The sequence below is a fragment of the Sphaeramia orbicularis genome, chromosome 5 (assembly GCF_902148855.1).
Source record: "Sphaeramia orbicularis chromosome 5, fSphaOr1.1, whole genome shotgun sequence".
Classification (NCBI taxonomy): domain Eukaryota; kingdom Metazoa; phylum Chordata; class Actinopteri; order Kurtiformes; family Apogonidae; genus Sphaeramia; species Sphaeramia orbicularis.
In genome coordinates, this window is record NC_043961.1 from 11,349,873 (window position 1) to 11,361,926 (window position 12,054).

The following is a 12,054-nucleotide window of genomic DNA, read 5'->3' on the forward strand; positions in this document are numbered from 1 at the left end:
TACTGTCTGTTGATAAAACAAATAAAAATAAAGAATAAAAAAATAAATCCCATTGCCCCTAATCAAGCTATATTGTTTAGTTTCTCTTTACATTTATCATCTTTTTCATTGTAATATGATGTTGTCATTGTTGTTTTCCGTTGCTCTGTCGTTGCTGTTGTTTTTGGTTTATTTGTTTGATTTTCGCTTTGTTTATGTGTTGTTGTTTTTCTGTCCACAATGTCTTGTTAACTATCACTAATTAAAAAAAAAAAAAATGTATTAAAATAAAAACGGAACCAGATAAAAAAGTATGAAAATAAAATAAAATAAAAACAAATTTTATTGGGATTTTTTTTTTTTTCAGCTAAAATTTCACTGGTGGATTTCAGAGCTCCTTTGCCACCCCCCTATCCTTCTACACTTCTCTGCTGCCACCTACTGGCCAAAATCTAAACTGCAAACCCCCCCAAAAAATGTGGATGCCACAAGTAGAAATCCTTAAAAATAAAAACAAATTTTATTAGCAATCACAGGGAAAGAATGCATGACATCTACAGGAGCATTTGTTGGAATAAAAATGCTAACGTTTTATTTACAAAGTCTGCAATTGAATGTGAATAGGTTCAGCACATGCACATACAAATTGCAAATAGGCTATATTATTATTATTATTATTATTATTATAATTATTATTACACAAGTAACAAAGCATTTTTTTTTTTACCCCAAGTACCCACGTAGTCACCCAGTTTTACAGCCCCTCACTGCTGCTGTGGTCCCAACAGTGGATATTTAGGATTACAACAATCACCAGCGGACACAGGACGACGTGGGCGGTAACAGAGAGCGTGTGATGGATCTGAAGGTGACAATACAGTGAAAATGCAGAAGCTGTTGAGGCCTAGAGGGGGGGTGATTCTCCCCGATCCAGCAACATACAGACACACACAAATCTTTAATCCATCAAGATGCACTGGCCAAGCAAAAGGGGCGGAATAATATACATGACTGAAGTCGATGCAAAGCGACAACAAAAAAGAAATCATTGTCTTGTCGCTGTAAAAGGAAATGTCAATTAATAGTTTGTTGGGAGACGGCGGAGATCTTGGACTGTTTTACAAAAATACAAGGATTTCAGACATGGGTGTGGATGACATCAAGCCTCCGACACTTTCAGAGAGACTGTCTGTGGCTTTGTATTATCCGGTCGGAACAAAAACAAGGATTATTATGAGACAGACACTTGGGCGCACCCTTACTTTGTTCAGACGACTTGAAAAATCCTATAACAACCTGAGAACCGCAAACCGAAGTTAGCCCAAACGTCGAGCTGCATTAAATCGTCACAGGCTGCAAGTGAAAACAGCGTTCAAAGGACCCAAACAGATGTAACATGTTCAGATTATACAGCTCTGTTTGCTTCCTCCTCCCTCATTTTCCATCATCAGTACAGTTCTATCGTTCTGAGACGTCATGAGGAGATTATAAAACATAAAATGAGATTGTCAAAGTGGTTTTAAGTGGAATCAAAGTGTTTCTCCTGTGTTTTGTTTTTTGTTTTTTTTGGGTAATAACTATCTGATTGGATCACTCACTCAGCCGAAGGCACTTAATACTCTACTGACCTATTAAATGTCTAAAATGTCACCTCAGGACACGACAGCCACTCACAGTCTTCACTTCTGTCGATCTAGACGTGTAAACTTTTAAGTCACTTATAATAAAACTTATCGCGTGTATCGTACGCCGGCAAATAAACGCGGGCTACATTTCTGAGAGGAACTGAAGGCATCAGCGCTTGGTAATAACCATCGTTTTGGCAAAGACCTGTTTAAAAAGTACAATCACACAATGTCGCGTAAACACCAAATGCTGACAGTCAACAGGAGGGATTTCAGATTGAGATTCATTTGTCGTTGTCGGGGGTGGGGGTGGGGGGGACAGTACAGTACATGGTGACGTCATTGGATTCTGTGTGAATGGGAACAGAAAAAGAAGAAAATAAAAACACCACACTCATGTCATGATGGACACGGACACACGGCGTGTCTGTTATGACGAGCGATAAGGCATGATGGGTATGGACGATCCACCTTCGAGCACAGACAACGGTTCAAGACTCCGGGTATTAGGGCAGCGGCGGTGGTGGCGGTGGTGGTGGTGCTGTACAGGGGCAACACATCTACGGTAGTGTAGTGGGTGGTGCATGTGGTGACAGTAGTGAGCAGAGCTGGATTACTTCACAGAGGCAGTGGAAGGGATGACTGTCGAGGACCCATGACCGTTAGGGGGCTGAGGCCAGAGCTGCGACTGGAGGAGGAAGAGGAGGAGGAGGAGGGGGCGGGGCTTCACTTTCAGCTTCTCCGTGACTTTGAGTGCTGGATGAGCCACTGCAGTGTGATATCTGCAAGGGGGGGGGGGGGTAAACAGGGGAGACAGGTCTGTTACCTTGGCGGCTCTGTCCGGGTGGTTGGAGGTGAAAGCAGTGGTTCCCAGATGTTTTTTGGGACGGAGTCAGGGCCAATATGGACACAGTTTAAGAACCAGTTAATCAGTAGAGCTGTAGAGATTTGTGTCATGATGCAGCCCATTCTTATGTACTTTTATTGCACCCATTTTATGTACAGCACTTTGTGATTTTTATCTGTGAAAAGCACTTTCATTTGGGGTTCATCCGGTCCAACAGAAGGGAAAGTTGCTGCTTGTAACCAGACACTGTCGAATTTATTTTCAAAATATTACGTACAACTTTAATCTCATAAAAGATTGTTTTCGTTAAATAATGAATTTTTTGAAAACTATGACTTTATTCTCAAAATATGACGACTTTATTCTCTAATGACAAGCGTTTTTCTTTTCTCTTGTGGCCCTAATACGCCGTCATATAAAACATCCTGTAGGTGCCAAATAAACTATCACTTTTGGCCGATTACAACAGAAAGTATAAGTTTGAGGGAAAATAAGAAGTATGTACATCTAGAATTACCCATTTTGATGGTTAGTTTGATATTCACTTTAATATTAACTGCTCTGACTTGGATTGTATTCACACAGATTTGTTTCATAATCCATGACTTTAACTTAGATGATGAGTTCAGATTTTGAGAGCTGAAATCAGCTGATTAGTCCTTTCTTTCCAGCTCCAAACTACCACTATTACACCTGTCTTTAAACATATACTCACCATGTGGTTGAGCTACCAATGCCATACCGTGTGTGGTTACAGAGGACACCGTTATATCGCCTCCACAAGAACAACACTGCTTTGATTTCACTTCCAAACTAATAATTCCTGTTTCATAAACACTAAACACTACATGTTCATGTAAACATGAGTATCACTAGGTTTTACTTTGTCTTTGTGTGAATCGATCCCCAGTCTGTGGTTCTAGACCATAAGTGTCAAACTTGTTTCAGTTCGGGGCCACATACAAACCAATATGAGCGCCAGTGGGCCAAGACAGTAAAATATTAACATAATAACCTATAACTAATGACAACGTCAAACTTATCTCAATGTTTAAGAGTGAAAAAAAGTCAAATTACATTATGAAAATGTTTACATCTAAAAATTAAACTTGTGTGAATAACATGAACAACCATAAAAAAAACTGAAGCTTCGTAAGAAAAACAAGTGCAGTTTTAACAATATTATGGCTGTTTATCATTTATACATGTGCATGTGCATTACAACTTACAGATCACAGTGGATCTACAAATGCACAAAACATTTAGTAACAGACAGAATTATGTTAAAATAGCACTTAATTCAAGACATTTCAGGTTGTTCATTATTTTTTAGGTTATTCACATTTTTTGCTAAAAGGATAGTTTGTAAATGTCAACATTTTCATGTGATATTACTTTTTTTACACTAGAACAAAAACTACTGGTCTGTATGTGGCCTCTGAACTTTAACATCTGTGCCTGATTACTAAATTATCTGAGAATATTGGAATATGCTGACTACAATAGGACTCAGGAAAAGGAAATTAATCATCGGTAGGTAGATAGGCAAATATTTTAAAATATGTTTGTAGTTATTTAGAACATTTGAATTTATTAAAGATTATAATGTAAATTGTGTCCCTTATCATATGTTGAAGGGCCCCCATTTATAAGCTGAGGACTGCTTCTGGGGTGTCCTATTACACAATGTATTTTGCAAATGAATTGCTGATCTTAACTGTTTGTAATAATTTTGTAATTGATTGACTGATTGATTGATTATATCTTCAGTGTGATTTTTGCATTTCAAAAATTCCTCCCATGGGCCGAGGATTGGACCCAGTGGCAGGCCGGTTTTGGCCCGTGGGCCACATGTTTGACACCCTTATTCTTGAGCATCAAAGTGCTGGTGCTGCTCAAGAGTCGAGGTACCAGTTATGTTGGTTCTACTATTTGCGCCTCAACCTCTTTTACTACGTACTGAAACCTCAGTGTCTGGAGCCAAAGAAGCCACTTCCACAGTGTGAGCATAAAAGTGTCTGAGCAGCATGTTTAAGGTCAGGAGTTTCCTGAACTTCCCTTCAGACATTTCATGAGTGTGTTGTGATTGTGATAAACCTTCATCACGGCGTTGTGTGGAAATGAACCTTCAACAAACACCGCTGGAAATGAAGGAGAGACCGTTTGGCAGAGAAGCTGTAACGACTTTCTGTCGCCTTCTACATTTCTATGTGATAAAACATTTTTAATGCGGTGTATCTGAATGCACAGCACATATTATTATTAATAACATTTGTGCGTGTTGATTTTGGCAGTCAACATGGTGGTTATAAAATAAGGATTTTATTATCACAGCAGTTGGGAAACGGTTTGGAAGTGACGACTGCTGATGCTCAGTGTGAGAGCGTTTCAACATTTCATAGTTAACTCATTGTGCGACATCAGAAACAGAGACGTGTGTAAATGTATCACCTCTTCACAGTCCTTTACTCCTCCACTGAATCTACCCATGATGCCGTTCTTAACCTTCAGTTATCATTTAATGTCTTTCACATGATCTGAAACTGGTCTTAAACTGTTCCAAAACAAAATGGATGTTATTCTCAAAGGCAAGAAACATAGATTCCAGAAAATTTGTCACTTGCTGTTGTTGTTTGAGAGTCAAACAGTATAAATACTTTGGTATCTGGATTCACAACAAACTTAGTGCTCATATCAACTCATTATTATCTAACATGACACATAATTTGGGTTTGGTTTTTACAAATAAACCATGTTTGGCTTTATCCACCAGGAAAAGGAGTGTTGTCTGCACTGTTTAAAATACTGGTTTCCAAGGATTAAAATAAATGGTAAAGTTCATCGATGATGAACTTTGTTTAATTAAAATCATGACAACAAACACAGGTAAAACAGAAGCCAACGCTAAGATTCAGAGTAAAACCACTAATGGTTAATAAATGTTGGCTCCAGTCATTATGGTCTCATTCACTGTATGTGGGGCCTTGATGTGTCCTGTCGGTCCATGTGTAAACTACTCCTGTATTAATATTATTTTAGTGCTAACAGAAGGTTTTCACATCTGTTATATAGGTCATTCACCTGCTGAATCTGATTTTGAGACGTTTTGTTGAGTAAAGCATACATTTTCCTCTAACTCTAATGTAGCTGTGGTTTAGAGGATACATTAAAAAAAGAAAATAACATCATTATGGACCAGTTTCATTAAGGTATTTAATAGTAATTACTTACCTACAGTAGCTACTGTTGGCTAGTCTGTTAAATATTATGTTTATACAAGTTACCGTTATCAAATATGACTGTATGACTAAATATGACTTAATGGTATTTCAGCCTGTGCTTTCTGTATGTTAGCTTTAGTGCTACCTTGGAAATTTTACCCATAACCCCTTGCACTTCCCCAACTCCACCCCCCTGCCCAGATACAGTCAGGAGGAGGTGCAGCAGTTTCATGTTCTCTCAGACCAGAATTACAAGATGCCAAAAGGAAATTATGGGATTCTTGCTGCATGCTGAGGCAGACTAAAACCTACATCTGTGAAATCTGACACTGTTTTTCAGCTGCTTTACGTTTACTTCCTCTTTTTCTAAAACTCCAAACTGTGCTCATAAGGACCCGACAGGTTTGGGAAGTGTTAGGGTAACTTTACCTATGTTGTCTTTCTCTTTGCAGGAGACAGAGTAGCAGCAGATCTCTCGATCCTGAATGGCAGATAAGTTCCTAAAAGACGGAAAAAAATGAGAAGATTGTCAACAAATCTGTGTGTAGAAGGAAGATGGAGAAAACAACAAATAACATCTGTGTTTAGCTTTAGTTTAAAGGAGTGATATTTTGCTTTTTTTAAATGGAATTATGCATTTTAAAACATTTCCCTGTGGTCTACATAAACTGTGAATGCTCTGCTTGGGTCTGAATTCTTCATTAATTCAACTCCACAGGTCCATCTTCAACCCTATTTCTGAGTAATGACACCAGAAAGGTTGTTCTGAACGCTGGCCCTTTAAATGCAAATGACCCCACCCCCTCCAGGTGGTTGACTGTGCTGCTCTGTCCTGCTCAACCAACAACTGAACATTTTAGGTAATCGGGTCGAAGTTTGGACATATTTTCAGTTTCTACTACAACTGCTGCGGCTGACAAACAATTATGTCGTACTCAGAGAAATGTTCGTCAAAAGTCTCGACCTTATATGTGCAAATGTCATGACGTAACTAGTTATAGACATAACAAATTAAGCAGGAATTTAAAACAGGGTGTAGAAATCCACTTGATTTCTACGGCAATGACTATAAAGATAGCTTTGCAGCACCTGGAGGGTTCAAATTCAAAACTGTATGAACTATTAGGGTCCAAATACACAAATAAATGAACCAAAGACAAACAAAATGGGTTTAGCAAAATATGACCCCTTTAAGACAATTTCAATCGCATCCTGGATTTATGAACACACAAATCCACTATTTTTACAATCTAAAACTTTAAAACTCATTGACCTTGTGGAATTCAAAACTATTCAACTAATGTATAAAGCAAAGAATAACTTACTGCCGGGGAATATTCAAGAAATGTTTTGTGAAAGAGAGGGAGGCTATGATTTAAGGGGAAAGTTAAATTTAAAGATTCAAAAAGTACGCACTACGTTGAAAAGTTTCTGTATCACCATCTGTGGAGTAAAATTGTGGAACAAATTGTGTGTGGAGATCAAACAAATATCAAACATAATTCAGTTTTTAAAAAAAAGATATTAAAAAAAATTATTCTTGAGAGGTACAGTATTTAATAATGACAATGAGGCCTGTTTGTTTATGGATGATGTTGTACTGATAAATATGCTGTAATTATTGAAGAAAATGGTTGAATTGTTGAGTCTGTTTGTATGACTGTACTGCCATGATCATATTGTTGTGTGTAATTCAGTTACTGCATTATGTATTTGTTGTGGTTCGATGCTAAAATTAGGAAAAAAGTATTGTTTGATTCTTGTATCAAGTTAGTGATAAAGGTGTAAAAGCACTGAGTTGTTGGATTAAATAAGTTTATACTTCTTCCTACTCCTTTTCGACCATGCAAAATTCAGACTTCTTTGTGCTTGAAGATAGATTCTGTCCATTTACATGTTTTATTTTATTTTATTTTGTTTCTTTGCATGTTCGAAATAAATAAATAAATCAAATCAAAATCAAAATCAAATACCTTGGCTAAAGCTTTGATTTTAAGGACTATTATCTCGAAATTCTACAGAAACTCACAAACTGTTTAAAAATTCTTGACACAAATGTTCAAATGTTGTTCCAAACATTAGAAATCGGGTTTATTAACACAACAATTTGTGCGTATTTTGCAGATTTTTGACTCATTTTCGCACATATGAAAACCCTGATGTCTTTACAAATTACATGTTTAGTTCAGTGCAAAAAGAGCAGGGTTGTATTGATTCTTATTTATTTCAGAGTTCCTCTATTAATGTTTTTACATGTTGTGATATCCATCCTTCACAACTACTCCTTTTTAGACCTCTCCAGATGATCCCATACAGCTTCTAAAATTTTCACACTTATTCCCAGTATTTTTGTTGTTAATTCTGTTAACATATTTTCTGTAAATGCCAGTGCAAAAACTGACAAAAGCATATGTATCGTCAATCTGACCTTGATGAAATAAACCTATTTTCGGCCTACAGCGTTTACACAGTACTGAATAACAAACATAGACTTCTAACTTCTTTGTCACAGTGATCCAACAACCTTTTCCAAAGCTGTACTGGGTCTGACATCTGTGGACACAAGTCTTATTTCAATACCACTGGCAGTAATCTGCTGCTAACAATAGCTTCAACTTCCACATGACTGATATTAAAGATAAATTAAATTGAAAACAAAAGTATGTGGACATTCTGTTCTAGTGGAAACATCTGAAAGGATATTCTTTCTGTGTAAGAACCCAGTCTGGCAGAAACATCAATGCACAGATTATACCTTTGTAATTTCATTGTCTTAATCTAAACAAAAACACATAAATATCTCACATTTTTTCAATGAGCTGCTTCTCATCGAGTGCGTTGGGCAGGTCACGTTTGTTGCCGAGTACTAGAACCTGAAAGATAACAAACAAGACAAAGGGATGATCAATATTTAGCACAGTGATGTATCAGCGTTATTGTACAATGTGATCAATGTAAAGGATTTCCCTCTGGTTAAGTCAGAATAAACTGCCCGTGTCAAACGTCAGCATGTCAAACCCTGTCAAGTCAATTATCACGTTGTTCTGGAAAGTGAAACCTCATTAAAAAGTCCTGGATCGGCTTCAAATGACCATTTACTGTGAAGTCATCGGGTCTGAGTCACTGCAGCCCATTAGTTCCTGATAATTACCAATTATGAGCTTAATCAGTGCTTGTAACTGTGCTCCCTAGACCTTCCGAAATCAATGTCGTGAACCGGAGCGAGGCTGTGATATCATGAGCTTTTCTTACGGGAATTCCTTGTAGCTGTGGCTTGTCTAAAAGGTTGTGCAGTTCATTTCTGGAAGCTTCTATCTTCTCTCGGTCTGCCGCATCTACCATGTAACTGCGAAAACGACAGAAAATGAAGAAGCTTTAAACCACAATCGAACACCAAACTCAAACATTCACTTTCTCCCTCTGCCTAACAAACTTTGGAACACACAAGGCATTTTTGCAGTCACAAAAGCCGTGAAATGTACTCTGGAGTGTCCACAGACTTACACAATAGCATTGACTCCCCGACAGTAGCGCTCCCACATGCTTCTGAAGCGGGGCTGTCCACCTATGTCCCATATCTGAGGAGAAGATATCAGATTTTACAGTTATAAGCAAACAACTGTGATGTTTTGTTCTCTTTATAAACCAATTATTGTACCATTACTGTGTAAGACTGCAGAATGTGCAGTTTGATTCTGGCTCATTTCCAGGCTAAAGTTGAAAAGTCTCCAAGCTCAGACAGTGTTCCTTGTTTACTATCTTACCTTTATTGTCACATTGCCTTTAGTGACCTTCCTCATGTTGAACCCGACTGTGGGAATCATGTCTTCACTGAACTGACCCGACTGAACAAAACAAACACAAGAACTACGTCAGTGGAATATTAAATATTGTGTCAGTTTAACACATATAAATGGGCATTTCTCCTGCTTCTCCATCCCATAAATGCCTGTGTATATGCATGCAGATCAGTATGAGATAATCTGATTGAGAAGTCACATGAAAAGCCAAGTTAATGGGAATCATTTCTGCACATGGGATCAGATAAAATTATTACATTACATGGAACATTTTCATCTTCCTAAAGATGCCTAGATTAATTTAAAAACTTCATGAAACATATTATAATCATAGTCATGCATTAGGTTTCTGCTACAACCCAGAGTTGGGTAACAAGATATTCCACAAGCTTCAAATGAAAAATAACATAAAATACTTAAATACACCTATCCAATATGTATTGAATAGAAGAGAAGAGGCTCTGCTTTTGAGACAGGTAAATGTCACTACACAAAGTGAAACAAACAGTTCAATAATGTAATCAAACCTGCATAGTTTTAGTTATTTGTTACATATCTTTGATCCAATCGAATAACTTCTCAGAGTCTTAGTGAAGGAGAATGCAGTTATGATAGAATCTAATTACAGATCACCTGATATGACCACAACAGAGCTGGGAAAATCTGCTTTAAAGATGAATAGAAAAGAGTGAAAAACTGAACTAGTTGAAGCCTGGCTGACTTCTCCTTAAATCTGTGGCCTCTCACCTAGAAAAGCAGACAAAAACAAAACTGAGCTTCAACCCTGAGATTAGTCTGGCAAACAGATCACCAGGACACAAAAGGGAGAAATAATGCTCAAATATCAAATGTGTTAACAGGTGTAAGAACCTACTAATGTAAACTAAATAACCAGGATCAGACTTCATTACGTCTGGGTGAAAGAAAACAGAATGAACCACGTCAACCTGCATCTACCTAAACCCTCATATACATAAATAATGTATCCCAGCTCCTCGGTTTCGTCTCTTTTAGCCTGTTACCACCTCCCAGGCTGTTTACAACATGAGTGGCCCGTCGTGTCCTCTCCATATCCTTGATGTTGACACACCGGTTGTTATTACAAAGCTCTGACAATTCTGTTCACATGACCGGTTTCATAAGTTAGCGCACAGTCATACCAAGAACTTCGTCATTGTAGCTAGCCAAACAACCAGCAAGTAGCACCGTATAAATGATGTCATTTCGCACCAAAATGCGCTGTGTATTATCACCAAACACACACATTCATCCAGCCAAGACCTTAAAATGTCTAAAACTGTATGCTACTCAAGATGTTACTCCTTCACTTGGTTTATAACAGCAGTATTTTCCCCTCGTTTACAATCTCTCCCAGGTATTAGCCGGGGCCCGGACTGACCAGGCTTGTTTGCTAGCTTCTTACCGCGATCACATTGACGAACGTGGTTTTCCCGGAATACTGGAGTCCGACTAATGTCAGCTCCATCTCTTCCTTCCAGAAGAGGGACCGGAACCAGTCCAAAAGCCTGTTTATTAGGGCCAGCATCTTGGATGATACAGTAGTCGCAGCGATGCGGCTGTCTGGATGTGACTTGGCTAACAGTGAACACAGGAAGTAGCCAGCTGCTTTGTCATATCATGTGACCTGCTGCCTGACGCCGCGTGTGCACGAGCGTCACGGGCGCGCAGTTCATGAACCTGACGTTTAGCTGGAGGGAAATTGTATTAGTATTAGTATTAGTATTAATAGTAGTATTAGTGTTAGTATTATTAGTAGTATTATGATGATGATTATTATTATTATTATTATTATTATTATTATTATTATTATTATTATTATTATTATTATTATCTTTTTTATTATTAATCATTTTATTTTTACTTATGAAATAACAACAACAAACGAGAAACTACAACTCACCAGAAATTAATTAAATAAATAAATAAATAAATAATAGGCAAAAACAAAAAAAGGCAATAGCTATGAAGGAAAAAAAAAAAGTGATAGATGACAATAGACAAGAACCAAAACAATAGACAAAAATAACAAGAAAAAAAAAGACAGTAGACAAAATATACATATATGTATACACACACGTTAGAAGGCAATAGACAGAAAACAAAGTTATATAAATATAATTATTGTTGTTGTTATTAATAATAATAATAATAATAATAATAATAATAATAATAAGCAAAAAACAAAAAAGGCAATAGCTACGAAGGAAAACAAAAAAGTGATAGATGACAATAGACAAGAACCAAGACAATAGACAAAAATCACAAGAAAAAAAAAAAACAATAGACAAAATATACATATACGTATATACACACACGTTAGAAGGCAATAGACAGAAAACAAAGTTATATAATAATAATATTTTTTATTATTATTATTAATAATAATAATAATAATAATAATAATAATAATAATAATAATAATAATAGGCAAAAACAAAAAAAGGGAACAGCTATGAAAGAAAACAAAAAAGTGATAGATGACAATAGACAAGGACCAAGACAATAGACAAAAACCACAAGAAAAAAAAAAGACAATAGACATATACATATACGTATATACA

General features: G+C 36.9%; 1 protein-coding gene across 1 annotated transcript; it reads right to left on the reverse strand.

Moving 5' to 3' along the window:
* Positions 1-477: 477 nt before the first annotated feature.
* On the reverse strand, positions 478-11,103 carry LOC115419733 (ADP-ribosylation factor-like protein 8B). The gene is made up of 7 exons (XM_030134703.1): positions 10,896-11,103; positions 9,437-9,517; positions 9,177-9,250; positions 8,925-9,018; positions 8,478-8,545; positions 6,102-6,172; positions 478-2,386 (listed from the first exon to the last, which is right to left on the reverse strand). The coding sequence occupies exons 1-7, from the start codon at positions 11,016-11,018 to the stop codon at positions 2,337-2,339; spliced, it is 561 nt and encodes a 186-aa protein (XP_029990563.1). The 5' UTR covers positions 11,019-11,103; the 3' UTR covers positions 478-2,336.
* Between the last annotated feature and the right edge of the window lie 951 nt (positions 11,104-12,054).